The sequence below is a fragment of the Phocoena sinus genome, chromosome X, assembly GCF_008692025.1.
Source record: "Phocoena sinus isolate mPhoSin1 chromosome X, mPhoSin1.pri, whole genome shotgun sequence".
Classification (NCBI taxonomy): Eukaryota; Metazoa; Chordata; class Mammalia; order Artiodactyla; family Phocoenidae; genus Phocoena; species Phocoena sinus.
This window is the reverse complement of record NC_045784.1, coordinates 60,276,600-60,296,105: the sequence shown is the minus strand read 5'-3', so window position 1 is coordinate 60,296,105 and position 19,506 is coordinate 60,276,600. Positions and strand designations below refer to the sequence as shown.

At 39.8% G+C, this 19,506-nt stretch overlaps 1 protein-coding gene across 1 annotated transcript in view; it reads right to left on the bottom strand.

Moving 5' to 3' along the window:
- KIF4A (kinesin family member 4A) overlaps positions 1 to 19,506 on the bottom strand; it is a 129,189-nt gene that overhangs the window by 48,843 nt on the left and 60,840 nt on the right. The window contains exons 11-14 of the mRNA XM_032619389.1: positions 7,873 to 8,005; positions 5,863 to 5,921; positions 5,647 to 5,752; positions 1,007 to 1,063 (exon numbers count right to left, since the gene is read on the bottom strand). Of these exons, the coding sequence (XP_032475280.1) occupies positions 1,007 to 1,063; positions 5,647 to 5,752; positions 5,863 to 5,921; positions 7,873 to 8,005 (355 nt within the window). The remainder of the gene's footprint in view (positions 1 to 1,006; positions 1,064 to 5,646; positions 5,753 to 5,862; positions 5,922 to 7,872; positions 8,006 to 19,506) is intronic.

Sequence of the window (19,506 nt, the reverse complement as noted above, 5' to 3'; positions counted from 1 at the left end):
GAAGTAAATTGAGCTAACCTATTTCTCTGTTCTCACAAGAACCTTATTTCTTATATCCTTTAACTGATTCTTTTAGAGTGAACCAAGTTTTGGGCCTCTCACTATTGTGGCCTCTCCCGTTGTGGAGCACAGGCTCTGGACGCGCAGGCTTAGCGGCCATGGCTCATGGGCCTAGCCGCTCCGCGGCATGTGGGACCTTCCTGGACTGGGGCACAAACCTGTGTCCCCTGCATCGGCAGGTGGACTCAACCACTGCGCCACCAGGGAAGCCCTGGCCAACACTTCTTACTTTCACCTTATTAGAGGAGAGAGGGCTCTGGAAATGGCACTTTGGTAATGGTGGAAATGGAGAAGAGGCTTCATTTATTCTCACAGAGCTGACCTCTGGCACCTGATTTACCTCCTATCTTTCTTCTTTCAGAATATAAAAAATACCAACACATATTTGTTTTAGGGAGAAAAAGCTGTCTCAAGCAAACCACTGTCCATCCTTTCATTCTGACTCTGCTCTATAGCCTTCAGCCAATATCTAACACATTTTATCTATTCTTGCAACTTGAATGCTCAAAATATTTTCCTTGGTTCTTTTAGCCCTTAACCACTGCATCCACAGAAACATATGTTGAGAAAAAATTTTCTTCCATTTCTTCTCTAATGCTTTTTTGACTTTGCCATAATTTCCTAATTTGTTTCCTTCTTCGTCTTAATGTGCTAGACAGTTGATGCAGAATACTAGCATCTAATAAGAAATCAGTAAGCCAGACTGCAAATATGGAAAGTGGCAACCCTGAGAAGCTTTGCTTAGCAGTTATACTATTAGAGAGAGATACTATCCAAGTTAGGGATTTTATAGTTAACTGAGTTTTACACTCAAGATTTCTGGATTTCCAAGGCATTCTATGGAGGATGGTAGCAATCAGGGAGTCTCTTCCTCAGGTGAGTGATAAATCATAAGAAATGGCACAGCTAAAGCTCCTGGTTCTACACAAAGGGGCCAATTACTTACCGCTTCTGGTTCCATTGCAGTATCAATAGCTGCAGCCATACAAGCAGCAGTTTCATCCTGCAATGAGAAATGATATCTCAGTTTAGGAGCTTACTAGTGGGTTTTATATGGGTTATTTAGTTGTTTTCAAGTGTATATAGAGACCATTTAAGGTGTTGGACCAATTCTGTAGTCACATATACCCCAACAACCATGTTTCCACTTCCCATTTCTCAAGGGTCTGTCTTTTTTATAAAGGTTGATTGTGCAGTCTTCGTAAAAATAGGGTCATGTGGCCACTGACATATTTATTGCACCTCTCCTGCTCTGCCAGAGTTCACTGGGCTAGAGTGAAACAGCCATTCCAGCAGGCCAAAGTTCAATCCACTTTATAGACTCTACCCTTTCTTTTTCTGTTTTTTACCACTAAGTCTACCTCTATAATGTACAGGTCTAGCCAGTTCTCATGGACATACCATCCTAAGACCAGACATAGCAAATAAAGGCAATGCAGCAGAAAAGTGAATAGGATGAAGGATTATTTTTGATTTTTATCTTATATCCAGTCAAGGTAGCAAGAGCCCACTCTACAAGGAAATAAACGCCACAGGTGAATGCCCCAGAAAAATGTGCTCATTAAGTCAGACACACTTCAGACTCTGTCCCTCATATACATAGGAACCAATCATATGCAGCTACTCGAGGTAGTGGTTAGTTGAAGGGAAAGGGTAAGCACTGATTCCCTCCCAGAGAAGGGCACATTCCTTTTTTGAGCATTAGAACAACAACCACCTAAAAGGGAAACCTAAAACCACTTATTAGGACTAATTTATTTATAGGCTCTCATATGAGCAAGCTCTGTTCTCCCCACTGGAATTTAGGCTTTATTTGGCATTGCAACATAAAGATTACCACTTCTGTTTAAGTGATTCTGAAAAGCCCTCGGAAGAAAGGATTATTTCCAGGATGTCACATGATTAAGGTCATAGATGAAAGAGCTATTGGCTCAATAGCAAGGAAAGAATTTAGGGTTAGCACAGGGAGTCCCGGCACCAGCCCAGTGAAACATTACATAGTTGTTGAAACTTGAATCTTAGTACCTTTAAGGCAAGAAGTGAAAGAGGCCCTTAATGGAACTTCCCTGGTGGTCCAGTGGTTAAGACTCCATGCTCCCAGTGCAGGGGGCACGGGTTCGATCTCTGGTCGGGGAACTAAGATCCCGCATGCCACACAGTGTGGCCAAAAAAAAAAAAAAAAGGCCCTTAGTAAATGCTGTTTGTAAAGCATTTCCCTTATTCTGCCCAGAAATTCCTAACCAGTGAGACTCAAAGAGAATTCAAAGGAAGCCCCAGTATTCCTACATCCTTTCTCATCGTGATTTACACTACCGGTGATTCTCCAAGGGCAGGACATACTAAATCCTTCTTAAAAAACAGAGCACTTCAATGTATTATAGGTTAATGGTTACCCTTTTCTCCCTCCCAGTAAGTCTCAGTAAAAGGACTAGTTATAGACCTATCCTAGACTAGTAGGGCCTATGACACTGGCTTTTGGAGACTTTTTCTAGGACCTTCCAGAGGCTCAGGATCCAAGTAGATCCGATTCAACATGCCCTGAAGAAGACATGTTGTTACTGTGGGTTTACCTTTTGGCCCAGTGAAATTTCACAATGCTAAGGTTTAAGCTTTGGTGACACATTCTACATGAACATGGCAGGTTTATGCCTTTATAATCCTAAATGTAAATATATAACAATAGGATTTATTTCAATCTAACAGCCTCTTTCTCCCTCATTCTAAGGCTACTGAGAACCTCTTGTAATAAAAAGACATGATTTGCTGAAGGTGATGGTCAGGGGAACAGGACTACTACGGGAACAGGTACGTTGAGCTACATTAACCAGTAATACCCTCCAAAATGAAGTTTGTGCTTGTGGGCTGTAGGCAATAGCATTACTGGGCATGCAAAAAGCTTTTTATGGAACTGGTCTTGGAGAAAGGGGTAAAAACAAAAAAAATTTGATTTTGTGGGAACTGAAAGGACTGCATGAATTTCCTCACAGGTAACTGCAACAAGGTTTGCCTGAATTACATTTTAAAGGAAGAAATAGTACAGTTTAGCACTTAAAGCCCTAGGAGAAAGGTCCAGGAACAATGGTTGCCTTCATAACTGAAAAGAGGGTGTTCAACCATCACTTATAATAAAAATAGTTTTAATCCAGAATGAAGGGCACAAGCACTTACATTTAAAACATTCTGCTTTCACTGTAGTGAGTCTCAGTAAAAGCCACAGGATACATTGTTGTGTATTTCCAAACAAATATGTAGCTGGGAGGGTCTCCAAACAATAGACACAGAGAACTCTGATTCAAGAGTCCAGCAGGAGCCCAGGGTAAAAGGGTTTACTCTACCTGACCATGATGGTGGATGGAAGCCAGGGACTTTATCAGCTTGTGGCAATCTTTAGCACCCTCCTGCTACGCATGCCAAGTGAATTTTAGTGACAGACACAGCAATTCTCTAGAGTTCCTCTGAGCTAGCCACCACTAGCAACTTCCTCCACAGTCATGCCAGGCACCAGTCATACTGCCAGATCCTCACTGAAGATATGCCTTCTCTTATATTGTTAACTTGGTTCCATTAGTTTCCTTCTTCATCTTTCCCATGTGACTCAAAGAGGTGGCGCGGAATCCTTTAAGATCAGTGTGGTGGCCATGAACAATGGTGCCCTGGATTACTCTTTTCTGATCTTATAAGATTTGGCTCCAGTAGGGTTCTTCAGTCTAGATTATCTCAATTCTGAGGCAGTTCACACAAAGTTTTCATATATAAGATGCTTCACCTCGATTACAGATGGTGAAATTTAACCTTGTGGATAGCCATTCTCTAGCACACATTCTATACTTCAGCCACAATGAAGTTCTTACCATGTTCTAAACATTCATACCTCTTTGCTTTTGCATATACCTTTTCCTCTATATAGATCGTCCTTTCCCCTCTGTCTGTGTGGCAAAGTCCTATTCATTTTTTAGGACACAGTTTTTTCTTCCTGAATTTTCTAGGCAGTTAATCACCCCTTCCTTTGGGCTCCCACCACACTTTGCTCATATTGCTAATGTAAGAGGATTAAAACAGACATGAGAGAGGGTTTTTTGCCACCTCTCCCACCTGTGAACCTTGGCAAACTGACAAACAACAAGGCTTGCAAGAACAACTCTTGAAAATAATTGGACATTTATCAGGATGGGATTGCACCAGTGTTCTTGAGCAAGAAGCATGAAAACTGGAGCATCGTCCAACCAAAAGATTCACAGCAATTAACAACAAAAACTGCCAACTGAGACAAACCACAAGGAATCACACCCCTCCCTTCTCACTGTATGAAACTCCAATGCTATTCCAACTCAGGGAGTTATTTGGAGTCCAGGTGATCCCTGAGTACATCAGCTGAATAATGCCTTTAACCTCGATTTGAGTCACTTGGATTATTTTCTTTCAATATCAATATAGTACTTAGCAAGGTTACACAGCTAGTGAGTAGCAGAATGGGATTCAAACCAGGGTTTGTCTGGCTTTGGAGCTCAGATTCTCAATTACTATGGCCTGTTTGTTAGGAAAATGAACTGTCATCTTGGACTACCTGTAATAATTTTGTACAGTACTACTTATTCTAAAACACTGCTTTCTAGTCTTTTGGAAGTTTACTCATTTAATTTCTTGAACTGGCCATCCTAACCATTCCCCTTACAATATTGTATGGTATTTTTTTCACTGACTCTTTAAGAGTAAAATAGAGATGCGGATGATTTTGTGATAACCTTTTGACAACTCTAGAAAACACTGGGCAAGACCCGGGGTAGAGAATCACTGTTCTGGTAAAATTAAAACCTCTGTTTCAGACCTAGGAATTACTACCAGGCACTTACATACACATTACTGCTTCAGAATAATAAACAAGAGGGTATAGATGGAACAAAACAAACCATAACCCCTTTACCAACCATGACCCCATAACATAATATGATTTCAATTTTTCAAAAAAATATCTATGCTTAAGTACTAGGATAGAGAAGGAACACCAAAAATAAAAAGAGGCTTTTAGGATGGTAGGACTGTAAGAATGTTTCTTCTGGGAAAAACAACAAACAACCACCCTCCCAACAAAACCCACCGACATCTACTATACTAGTTCTATAAATAAAAATGTGAACTTATAGTGGAATGATCATTCAAACTAATTTATTACTGGTTATAAAAGAGAGCTATGGTATTTCCTGGAGGCTCTATGCTATCTGTCAGAACCCAGCTTATTTAAAATTGGGGTATGGTATAAGGCCTCTTATTAAGTTAGCCTACACCGAAAAGACAGCAAATCAATGACTGCTGCTCATGCTACCCAGGCAATTTTGCACCAGTGTTGCTGCTTCCAGTGTTTGATTAGAATACTGAAATATTAATGTGCCACTGCACGTGTAATCTATGAGTGGTTTTGATTTAACTAATTCAATATTCAGGTCATATCCAATGATCCATGATCTTTGTCCTCAAACAGCTCACAATCTAGTTGTTTCAGCAAAAGGTGCAGAGTTAGACATGCTTATATGCATCAAGAGAAACAAACGAAAGCAACATGCCTATTTACACTGTCCCTACTTGGCTTACCGATAGCTGGGTAATCACTTGCTGCAGGTTACGAATCATCTCTACATTTTCTTTTAGTTCTTGGTCTTCCAAAGTCTCCACTAGCTTTTGAAGATCCACTTTGCAGCTGAAAATTCAAGCAAAGGAACCCAAGGGTTAATCATACTGCAAAGGCCAGTGGGTCCATGATTATGTACTAAGGTGGTATAGGTCACAAACATCTGGTAGGAAACTTACGCTGCATGCTTCCTGAGCTCTTCTAGCTTGGCGTTCATTTTTTCATTCGCTTGTTCTGTCTGCAACAAAGACCCAGGAGATCATCAGTGGCACTGCCTGACAGCCTCACCTAATTAGGCCCTCTCTTCTGCTCCTATGGATTAAAACCTAGGTAGAGAGACTAACTCCTTTGCTGTAATAGAGGATTTAGTGGGCTTTGGTTATTTAGCGAGAAATGTGTTTTTTAACAGTCATGGAAATTAGCCCTTCAGTCAACATGAGCTACTAAAAATAGCATCCAAGCAGCTGGGTCTTATGCTTGCCATGAAGCTCAGACTATAGGGTGGAGCGTGAAGCCTTAATTCCATACAGAACTTTGCAACTGGGGGAAAAAGCAATACTTCCTGGCATGCTACGCCCTGCTGTTTGCAAAAAACCCACTTGCTTTAAAACTGCCTCCTACACTACACTGTTCCCTAGCCCCACCATAAGGACATTTAAAACATAAAAGGGCCTCACATTGAATATGAGCTGAGGGTTTTTTCAAGTTACACTATGTGATATGGTAGACTAGTTTTAGCAAAAGAAAGCAAGAAAAAGATGAGGCATAAGAATGATGGCAGAGAAGAAGAAATGGCAGAGAGGCAGCTACGTTTTGGGAAGGGTTACTGATATTTTCCATTTTATTTCAGTCACAGTATCTGTAACATGCTAGATGCTGCAACAGATTTGGGAAGGATGGTTTATATAGGACAAAACTGTTGTGCTCGTTATGAAGTTCTGACAAGACATCAAACAATAAACCTATTGGGCAGCCATTGTAACAACCTTATAAAGGTCAGATGGGTACACGGCTAGAATAACAAGTACTGTCTGTTATGTGAGCCACACTCACATGTGAAGCACAGCTTCTAGAGTTACTTCAAAGACACAAAATGTAGCACTGGAGATAGAAAACTGTATATAAAAAAATCCCCTAGGGCTTCCCTGGTGGCGCAGTGGTTGAGAGTCCGCCTGCCGATGCAGGGGACGCGGGTTCGTGCCCCGGTCTGGGAGGATCCCGCGTGCCGCGGAGCGGCTGGGCCCGTGAGCCATGGCCGCTGAGCCTGCGCGTCCGGAGCCTGTCCTCCGCAACGGGGGAGGCCACAACAGTGAGAGGCCCGCGTAACGCATTAAAAAAAAAAAAAAAATCCCCTAGATCCCATTTTCACCCTTCTGCTAGTAATGGACATTACAATGGACCTAGGATTTGGCCCCCTTTAAAGAAATCTTTAAGCAGGTTACTCTTCCTTGACTGGAGTACACTGATTCGTGAAGGTGTATAAATTACAGATGTTCAATTACATTTTGGTGGGAACTCATTTTTACTTCTGGCAATCGCTGTGCTATCAAATATTGAGTTGTATTTAGACTAGTAGAACAATGTTAGTGACAGAGCCCACACACACTGATCCAGGAGGGTACTATCACACATGTAGTAGGACACAGAACTGGTGTAGTCAGTTACATAGTGATCCACTATTTGAAAATTAACCATATGTAAAAGGAGTTAAAATTAATTTTCCAGATGTTTTCTCTCTCCATGGCAGCTGTTAGGATGGGATATGAAATGTGACATTAGGGGAAGGGAGATAAAAAGGAACTAAAATCTTAGTGAGGAGAATTACTTGGTATTATGGATGATTAGGCAGAACTTAAGGTGACAGAAGGACCTGGTTCTTTCCTCTCTGATATTTTAGAACAAATCCACTTTAAAATAGGCTTCATAAAAAAAAAAAAAAAAAAATAGGCTTCATGTAGATTCTTTGTGGTAGATATATACGTGTTCACGGCATAAGTCTTTTAATTTTTCTGTATGTTTGATTAAATGTTCTTGGATTTTCCCTGGAGGGGGCTCCAGGGAGGATATGGTAATATTAATTCATTTCTTTCCATGTAACTTGTCTCTCATAATGAGAAGCATGTTAAGTATTTCAGAAACTAAAGTTAGTAAATGTCCAGACTGGTAGTAGTTTAGTCTTGAAGCCTCACCAAAATGATCCTCTCCAACATCTGGGCTGTCTGACCAGCAGCCTCACTTAGACCACGACTTAATTTTTCATTCTCCTCTACCAGTGACTGATTCTTCTCCATTAGGGATTGTAGATTCTCTGATGGTTCCACACTAAGACAAAGAAAGTAACATATTAGAAAAGTACTTGTGGACTTCCCTGGTAGCACAGTGGTTAAGAATATGCCTGCCAATTCAGGGGACGCGGGTTCGATCCCTGGTCCGGGAAGATCCCACATGCCGTGGAGCAACTAAGCCAATGCGCCACAACTACTGAGTCTGCACTCTAGAGCCTGCGAGCCGCAACTACTGAGCCCGCGTGCCACAACTACTGAAGCCTGCATGCCCTAGAGCCCACGTGCCTCAACTACTGAGCCCACGCACTGCAACTACTGAAGCCCGCGTACTTTAGGGCCTGTGTGATGCAACTACTGAGCCTGTGTGCTGCAATTACTGAAGCCTGCATGCCTAGAGCCCGTGCTCCGCAACAAGAGAAGCCACCGCAATGAGAGGCCCATGCACTGCAATGAACAGTAGCCCTCGCTTGCCACAACTAGAGAAAAGCCCATGCACAGCAGTGAAGACCTAATGCAGCCAAAAAAAAAAAGAAAAGAAAAGTTCCCGATTGATAACAGTTATATCAAAGGTGGATAAAAATATATATCCCATAGGCCTTAGGGTGGGATTGGTTTAAAATTAACCCCCAGAAGTCTAGAAAAAGCGTTCATTCCAATGTATACTTCCAGCCAGGTAGTATATTGGATAAATAAAAATGTATGCCTGAACTACTTTAAATTAATGGTTTGGAGGAAGGTAATAATTCAGAGCAAGAAATGGTTGCAACAAGAATGACTAACCTCTAGGTTTAGGATCTTGGTTTAAGATCTTTCTATTTATGCTATGTAGGTAAGAAGTAAAGGCTAACTAATAGCTAAGATACATGTTCTCTCCGGCTTCTCATTCTCAATCCCTCATTAAAGATTAGGGAACTAGAGAAGGAAGAGGTATGGGGGAGGTAGAAGTGACACTGCTAAGGGTCAAAATTTAAGCTAATCAACATAAGTCAATTACCTATTTGCTGTAAAGTTAGGGAAATAGCATTTAAGGAGTGAAAAAGTTGAAATGATGACCTGTGGCCACTAAGAACACATTTCACAACTCTCCATAAACAAGTGCTCCCTTCTAAATGCTTGCCTCCCTTCAAACTGATGACCCACAGCCTCCTGTTCATTTGTCTATCAATTTTTAATGGCTTAGAGTGGGTGGTGGCAACAATAGTATTAATTTCAAATAGGAGTGGAAGGGACAGAAATAGCTTCAAAGAACTTTTGGCATTTATACAGATTACTTGCTATCAGTTCCAGACTACTGAAACAGATCAATAAGAAGCAGTTTTGATTTGCTTTTTTTGTAATCCACTGGGATTAATTGCTCAAAAGACTAGAAAATAGGACTGGCAAAAAAAGATCAGAAGAAACATGAAGACTTGATCTGAAGGAAATGGAAGGGGAAAATGAATAGTTGTCAAGGATATAATAAAGAGAAAATAAGGACAGGGAACAGCTGTTCTCAATCTCAAGAAAGGACAGAAAAGGATTTCAGGAACAGATGCCCTCTCACCCAGTTTAAGATTTCCATGAAGTCTTATAGAAGATCTTAGCATGTTCTTTATCAAAAGTTAAGAGCAAAGCCACACCATAGGGTTTCATTACACTCTTGAGAATTTACTAGAACTCTTATGAAGGAATGTTCAACTGTGGATTATAAAAATAAACTACGAGTAAATTTAGTGTTAGTTTAGATTGCTCTGATTTCTTTATTGTTATTAAACTGAAAACTTCCACGCATCATTCATGCAAGTTGACAAGCTCCAAAGTAATGATACTTTTAACTCAATAGTTTTTTTCCTCTAAAAATTTCCAAGGTTTCTCTAAACCGGGGAAAATACAATGTAAACCAATGTTTCCTCTTTCAGATGCTATTTAATTGCCAATGCTAGTAGGATTCCTCAGTTGAGCATGTGAAAATTGACAAACACGTGCAGAAAATCTATACAAAAGCTTCAATGACACACATTCACAAAGAAAAGAATATAACCTAAGGAAAAAAGCAAAAAAAAAATCATGTATATAAACTGTACATTTTGTAAAAAGCCTTAAGAAATGTCTCTAAAGATATAAATATACATTTTTGAGAAAAGTAGCATCATTATTTCTCTGTAAAACATTGAACAATTGAGTTACATTGTTTCATTCATCAACTGTTTCTTAGAATCTGTTACTTTTTTTTTTTTTTTTTTTTTTAAACATCTTTATTGGGGTATAATTGCTTTACAATGGTGTGTTAGTTTCTGATTCACAACAAAGTGAATCAGCTATACATATACATATGTTCCCATATGTCTTCCCTCTTGCGTCTCCCTCCCTCCCACTCTCCCCTTCCCACCCTTCCAGGCTGTCACAAAGCACCGAGCTAATATCCCTGTGCCTTGCGGCTGCTTCCCCCCATGAATCTGTTACTTTTGTAGCTAAAACTATATCCTATAGGATATTCTAGGTAGTTGGAAGTCTGGAATGGTTTTCATTAGTCTTGTCTTACATGAAACAGGTCTGTGCTAAATTGAAAGAAAAGATGGGTCAATTGCTTCTAAACTGGCTATACTAGAACAGGTCTTTAGGAGACCCTTTAAGAGATCCAAGCTTTCCTCAGTTCCTTTATCCAACATTTAAAAAATATTATCAGGAAACCAAGATTAAATGACCCAAAGAGGGAGAGTTACAAAGAGAAGGGCAGTCATTTCTGGGTGATAAAACTATGACAAATTTTAAGATTTATTCTTTATACTTTTCTAAATGTCCTACAAGAAGCAAGGTATCACTTTTTTTTTTTTTTTTTTTTGCGGTATGCGGGCCTCTCACTGTTGTGGCCTCTCCCGTTGCGGAGCACAGGCTCCGGACGCGCAGGCTCAGCGGCCATGGCTCACGGGCCCAGCCGCTCCGCGGCATGCGGGATCCTCCCGGACCAGGGCACAAACCCGTGTCCCCTGCATCGGCAGGCGGACTCTCAACCACTGCGCCACCAGGGAAGCCCCTGGGTATCACTTTTATAATCAGAAAAAATGATTGAGTTATTGAAAATAAGGACATTAAAAGAAAATAGGTCCACACCAAACACAAGTATAAACTCCAAATGGAAAAATGAAATGTAAAAAATAAAACCAACACAAGTACTAGAAGAAAACATGGGTGATTTCCTCTTTAATCTTGGCATAGAGAAAGCTTCTTAACTATGAAGCAAAATCCAGAAACATGAGGAGAATGTAAACAGTGTAGTGACTTTGGAAAACAGTTTGGCAGTTTCTTTAAAAGTTAAACATACAACCCAGAAATTCCACTTCTAGGTATCTACCCAATAAAAAACATATGTCCATACAAAAACTTGCAAGTGAATATTCATGGAAGCATAATTCATAATATTCACAAAGTTGAAACAACCCAAAAGTCCATGAACTGGTAAATGGATAGACAAAATGTGGTATATCCAGACAATGGAATACTATTTAGCAACGAAAAGGAATGAAGTACTGATAATCTCAGAAACATTATAGATGAAAGAAGCCAGACAAAAAGTCCACATACTGTAAGATTCCACATACATGAAATGTCCACAATAGGCAAATCGTGTAGAAAAAGACAGCAGATTAGTGATTACCTGGGGCTGGGAGTGGGAACAGGAGTGAGTGCAAATGGGCACAAGGGATCTTTCTGGGGTGACGGAAATGTTCCAAAATTGGATTGTGGTGATAGTTGTACAACTCTGTAAGTTTACTAAAAACCATTGAATTGTACACTTAAAATTAGTTAATTTAATGGTATGTAAATTATATCTCAATAAATCTAGAGGCTAAAATATCTGGAGGCAATAAAAAAATGATGGATAAACTTTTTACTACATAAAGAGTAATTTTTTGGCCCGCCTGAGCTGAGGTGTTGGTGGCAGCCATTCCGCACTAGGAACTCCAGTCAGAAGAGCCAGGTGAGAGGCCTCTGCACATGGCCCCTGTGAGCAAGTGAATCCCAACTAAGCACAAAGGGGGAAAAAAAGGTCATCTCAGAGCTGTGACTATTTTCAAGGCCACTGTTTTTCCCTGTGGAACACTGCCTTTGGGGCAAAACAAGGAAGGAGCAGCTGATTCTAATGTGCAGTGCAGAAGGAGAGCCACTGCAGGTCAGCTTCCCCAATTCTAAAGGCACTCCAGCCGTGTGGCTGACAGGGTCTGGGTGCTCCGGCTGGGTGTCAGGCCTGAGCCTCTGAGGTGGGAGAGCTGAGTTCAGGACACTGGACCACCAGAGACCTCGTAATATCAATTGGCACGAGCTCTCCAAGAGATCTCTGTCTCAATGCTAAGACCCAGCTCCACTCAACAACCAGCAAGCTCCAGTGCTGGATACCCCATGCCAAACAACTAGCAAGACAGGAACACAACCCCACCCATTAGCAGAGAGGTTGCCTAAAATCATACTAAGTTCACAGACACTCCAAAACGCACCACAAGATGCAGTCCTGCCCATCAGAAAGACAAGATCCAGCCTCATCCACCAGAACACAGGCACCAGTTCCTTCCACCAGGAAACCTACACAACCCACTGAACAAACCTTAAGCACTGGGGGCAGACCCCAAAAACAACGGAAACTACAAGCCTGCAAAAAGACCCCAAACACGGTAAGTTAAGCAAAATGAGAAGACAGAGAAACAAGCAGCAGATGAAGGAGCAAGGTAAAAACCCACCAGACCAAACAAATGAAGAGGAAAAAGACAGTCTACCTGAAAAAGAATTCAGAGTAAGGATAGTAAAGATGATCCAAAATCATGGAAACAGAATGGAGAAAATACAAGAAACGTTTAACGAGGATGTAGAAGAACTAAAGAGCAAACAAACGATGATGAACAACACAAAAAATGAAATTAAAAATTCTCTAGGGGCTTCCCTGATGGTGCAGTGGTTAAGAATCCACCTGCCAAGGCAGGGGACACAGGTTCAAGCCCTGGTCTGGGAAGATCCCACATGCTGCGGAGCAATTAAGCCCGTGCGCCACAACTGCTGAGCATGAGCTCTAGAGCCCATGAGCCACAACTACTGAGCCTGCGCACCACAACTACTGAAGCCCGTGCACCTAGAGCCTGTGTTCCGCAACAAGAGAAGACACTGCAATGAGAAGCCTGTGCACCGCAACAAAGAGTAACCCCTGCTCGCCACAACTACAGAAAGCCCGTGTGCAGCAACGAAAACCCAAGGCAGCCAAAAATAAATAAATTTATATTTTAAAAAAATTTCTAGAAGGAATCAATAGCAGAATAACTGAGGTAGAAGAACAGATAAGTGACCTGGAAGATAAAATAGTGGAAATAACTACCACAGAGCAGAATAAAGAAAAAAGAATGAAAAGAATTGAGGACAGTCTTAGAGACCACTGGGACAACATTAAACGTACCAACATTCAAATTATAGGGGTCCCAGAAGAAGAAGAGAAAAAGAAAGGGATTGAGAAAATATTTGAAGAGATTATAGTTGAAAACTTCCCGAATATGGGAAAGGAAATAGTCAATCAAGTCCAGGAAGCGTAGAGAGTCCCACAGAGGAAAAATCCAGTGAGAAACATGCCAAGGCACATATTAATCAAACTATCAAATATTAAATAAAAAGAAAAAACATGAAAAGCAGCAAGGGAAAAGAAACAAATAACATACAAGGGAATCCCCATAAGGTTACCAGCTGATCCTTCAGCAGAAACTCTGCAAGCCAGAAGGGAGTGGCAGGACATATTTAAAGTGATGAAAGGGAAAAACCTACAACCAAGATTACCCTACCCAGCAAGGATTTCATTCAGATTTGACAGAGAAATTAAAACCTTGACAGACACACAAAAACTAAGAGAATTCAGCACCACCAAACCAGCTTTACAGCAAATCCTAAAGGAACATCTCTAGGCATGAACCACAAGAGAAGGAAAAGACCTACAATAACAAACACAAAACAATTAAGAAGATGGTAATAGAAACATACATATCGATAATTACCTTAAATGTAAATGGATTAAATGCTCCAACCAAAAGACATAGACTGGTGGAATGGATGCAAAAAAAAGATCCGTATATATGCTGTCTACAAGAGACCCCCTTCAGACCTAGGGACACATACAGACTGAAAGTGAGGGGATGGAAAAAGATATTCGATGAAAATGGAAACCAAAAGAAAGCTGGAGTAGCAATTCCCATATCAGACAAAATAGACTTTAAAATAAAGACTATTACAAGAGACAAACAAGGACACTACATAATGTTCAAGGGATCAATCCAAGAAGATATAACAAGTGTAAATATTTATGCACGCAACATAGGAGCACCTCAATACATAAGGCAAATGCTAACAGCCATAAAAGGGAAAATAGACAGTAACACAATAATAGTAGGGGACTTTAACACCCCACTTTCACCAATTGACAGATCAACCAAAATGAAAATTAATAAGGAAACACAAGCTTTAAATGACACAATAAACCAGATAGATTTAATTGATATTTATAGGACATTCCATCCCAAAACAGCAGGCTGCACTTTCTTCTCAATTGCACATGGAACATTTTCCAGGATAAAGCACATCTTGGGTCACAAATCAAGCCTTGGTAAATTTAAGAAAACTGAAATCATATTAGAAATAAATTACAGAGAAAAAATGTAAAAAACACAAACACACGGAGGCTAAACAATACATTACTACATAACCAAGAGATCACTGAAGAAATAAAAGAGGAAATCAAAAAATACCTAGAGACAAATGACAATGAAAACACGACAATCCAAAACCTATGGGATGCAGCAAAAGCTGTTTTAAGAGGGAAGTTTATAGCAATACAATCCTACCTGAAGAAACAAGAAAAATCTCAAATAATCAATCTAACGTTACATCTAAAGGAACTAGAGAAATAAAAAACAAAACCCAAAGTTAGTAGAAGGAAAGAAATCATAAAGATCAGAGCAGAAATAAATGAAATAGAAACAAAGAAAACAATAGCAAAGATCAATAAAACTAAAAGCTGATTCTTTGAGAAGATAAACAAAATTGATAAACCTTTAGCCAGACTCATCAAGAAAAAGAGGGAGAGGACTCAAAATCAATAAAATTAGAAATGAAAAAGGAGAAGTTACAACAGACACCACAGAAATACAAAGCATCATAAGAGACTACTACAAGCAACTCTATGCTAATAAAATGGACAACCTGGAAGAAATGGCCAAATTCTTAGAAAGGTATAACCTTCTGAGACTGAACCAGGAAGAAATAGAAAGTATGAACAGACCAATCACAAGTAATGAAATTGAAACTGTGATTAAAAATCTTCCAACAAACAAAAGTCTAGGACCAGATGGCTTCACAGGTGAATTCTATCAAACATTTAGAGAAGAGCTAACACCTATCCCTCCCGAACTCTTCGAAAAAACTGCAGAGGAAGGAAGACTCCCAAACTCATTCTATGAGGCTACAAACAGCCTGATACCAAAGCCAGACAAAGATGTCACAAAGAAAGAAAATTACAGACCAATATCACTGATGAAGATAGATGCAAAAATCCTCAACAAAATACTAGCAGACAGAATCCAACAACAAATTAAAAGGATCATACACCATGACCAAGGGGGATTTATCCCAGGATGCAAGGATTCTTAAATATACCAAATCAATCAATGTGATACACCATATTAACAAATTGAAGAATAAAAACCATTTGATCATCTCAACAGATGCAGAGAAAGCTTTGACAAAATTCAACACCCATTTATCATAAAAACTCTCCAGAGAGTGGGCCTAGAGGGAATTTACCTCAACATAATAAAGGCCATATATGACAAACCCACAGCAAACATTCTCAATGCTGAAAAACTGAAAGCATTTCCTCTAAGATCAGGAAAAAGACAAGCATGTCCACTCTCGCCACTATTATTCAACATAGTTTCAGAAGTCCTAGCCATGGCAATCAGAGAAGAAAAAGAAAAAAAAGGAATACAAATTGGAAAAGAAGAAGTAAAACTGTCACTGTTTGCAGGTGACAAGATATTATACATAGAGTATCCTAAAGATGCCACCAGAAAACTACTAAAACTAATCAATGAATTTGGTAAAGTTGCACGATATAAAATTAATGCACAGAAATCCCTTGCATTCCTATATACTAACAACGAAAGATCAGAAAGAGAAATTAAGGAAACAATCCCATTCACCAACCATTGCAACAAAAAGAATAAAATACCTAGGAATCAACCTACCTAAGGAGGTAAAAGACCTGTATTCAGAAAACTATAAGAGACTGATGAAAGAAATTAAAGACAACACAAACAGATGGAGAGATATACCATGTTCTTGGATTGGAAGAATCAATATTGTGAAAATAAGTATACTACCCAAAGCAATCTACAGATTCATTGCAATCCCTATCAAACTACCACTGGCATTTCTCACAGAACTAGAACAAAAAATTTCACAATTTATATGGAAACACAAAAGACCCCGAATAGCCAAAGAAGTCTTGAGGGAAAAAAACTGGAGCTGGAGGAATCAGACTCCCTGACTTCAGACTATACTACAAATTTACAGTAATCAAGACAATATGGTACTGGCACAAAAACAGAAATACAGACCAGTGGAACAGGATAGAAAGCCCATGATAAACCCACGCACCTATGGTCAACTAATCTATGACAAAGGAGGCAAGGATATACAATGGAGAAAAGACAGTCTCTTCAATAAGTAGTGCTGGGAAAACTGAACAGCTATATGTAAAAGAATGACATTAGAACACTCCCTAACACCATACACAAAAATAAACTCAAAGTGGATTAAAGACCTAAATGTAAGACCTGACACTATAAAACTCTTAGACGAAAACACAGGAAGAACACTCTTTGACATAAATCACAGCAAGATCTTTTTTGACCCATTTCCTAGAGTAATGAAAATAAAAACAAAAACAAACAAACAGGGCCTAATGAAACTTAAAAGCTTTTGCATAGCAAAGGAAACTATAAATGAGAGGAAAAGACAACCCTCAGAATGGGAGAAAATATTTGTGAACGAATCAATGGACAAACGATTAATCTCCAAAATATATAAACAGCTCATGAAGCTCAATATTAAAAAAAACTAACAACCCAATCAAAACATGGGCAGAAGACCTAAGTAGGCATTTCTCCAAATAAGACATACAGATGGCCAAAAGGCACATGAAAAGCTGCTCAACATCACTTATCATCAGAGAAATGCAAATCAAAATTACAACGAGGTATCACCTCACACCAGTTAGAATGGGCATCATCAGGAACTCTACAAACAACAAATGCTGGAAAGGGGGTGGAGAAACGGGAACCCTCTTGCACTGTTGGTGGGGATGTAAATTGATACAGCCACTATGGAGAACAGTAATGGAGGTTCCTTAAAAAACTAAAAATAGAATTACCATATGATCCAGCAATCTTACTACTGGGCATATACCCAGAGAAAACCATAATTCAAAAAGACACATGCACCCCAATGTTCACTGCAGCACTATTTACAATAGCCAGGTCATGGAAGCAACCTAAATGCCCATCGACAGATGAATGGATAAAGAAGATGTGGCACATATATACAATGGAATATTACTCAGCCATAAAAAGGAATGACATTGGGTAACTTGCAGAGACGTGGATGGACCTAGAGACTCTCATACAGAGTGAAGTAAGTCAGAAAGAGAAAAACAAATATCATATATTAACGCATATACGTGGAATCTAGAAAAATGGTACAGATGAACCCGTTTGCAAGGCAGAAATAGAGACACAGATGTGGAGAACAGACGTATGGACACCAACGGGGGAAAACCGCGGTGGGGTGAGGATAGTGGTGTGCTGTATTGGGTGATTGGGATTGACATGTATACACTGATGTGTATAAAATTGATGACTAATAAGAACCTGCTGTTTAAAAAAATAAATACAATAAAATTTAAAAAATATTGTGGTAAAAAGCATAACATAAAAGTTACCATCTTAACCAGTAAATTTTAAGTGTACAGTTCAACAATGTTAAGTATATTCACATTGTTGTGCAAGGGATCTCCAAAAGTTTTTCACCTTGTAAAACTGAAATTCCATACCCATTATACAACAACTCTCCACACACACCCCCCAGTCTATTATTTTAGTTTTGTGCCACTGCTTCTAATGCTCTTTACCTTCACCTATGTGCACACAGAACTTTGCCTATATTTTCTTCTAGTTCTCTTGTAGGTTTTTTTTCCTTAAAAATTGTGGGGACTTCCCTGTTGGCACAGTGGTTAAAAATACGCCAGCCAATGCAAGGGACATGGGTTTGATCCCTGGTCTGGGAATATTCCCACATGCCGTGGAGGAACTAAGCCAGTGCGCCACGACTCCTGAGCTTGTGCTCTAGAGCCCGTGAGCCACAACTACTGAGCTCGCATGCCACAACTACTGAAGCCCCCACACCTAGAGCCCGTGCTCCACAACAAGAGAAGCCACCGCAATGAGAAGCCCACACAACGCAAGGAAGAGTAGCCCCCGCTTGCCACAACTAGAGAAAGCCCACGTGCAGCCATGAAGATCCAATGCAGGGAAAAATAAATAAATAAATAAATTTACATAAAAAAAATTGTGGTAAAAAACATATAACATAAAACTTACCGTCCTAACCATTTTTAAGTGTACAGTTGAGCAGCATTAAGTATATTTACATTGCTGTGAAATAGATCTCCAGAACTTTTTCACCTTGTAAAACTCAAATTATATACCCATTAAATAACAACTCCCTTTTTCCCCCTCCCCTAGCCCCTGGTAACCACCATGCTAGTTTCCATTTCTATGAATTCAAGTCCTTTAAATTCCTTATATAAGTGGAATCATACAGTATTTGTCTTTTTGTGACTGGCTTATTTCACTTACATAACGCCCTCAAGTTTCATTCATGTTGTAACATGTGATAGGATTTCCTTCCTTTTTAAGGCTGAATAATATTCTGTTGTATGTATATACCACATTTTATTTATCCATTCATACACTGATGGACATCTGTATTGCTTCTGCTTCTTAGCTACTTTTTATTTAGTTAGTTAGTTAGTTTTTATAGAATATAGGAAGGTGTTTAAGCCCTTCCTATATTCTTTTTTTAAAATAAATTTATTATTTATTTATTTTTGGCTCCATTGGGTCTTCACTGCTGCATGCAGGCTTTCTTTAGTTGCAGCAAGCAGGGGCTACTCTTCATTGCGGTGCACAGCCTTCTCATTGTGGTGGCTTCTCTTGTTGTGGAGCATGGGCTCTAGGCGCATGGGCTTCAGTAGTTGCGGCATGCGGGCTTAGTAGTTGTGGCTCGCAGGCTCTAGAGCACAGGCACAGTAGTTGTGGCGCACGGGCTTAGTTGCTCCACGGCATGTGGGATCTTCCTGGACCAGGGCATGAACCCATGTGCCCTGCATTGGCAGGCGGATTCTTAACCACTGTGCCACCAGGGAAGTTGTTAGCTACTTTAAAAAAAATCTTTATTTACTTATTTGGCTGCATCAGG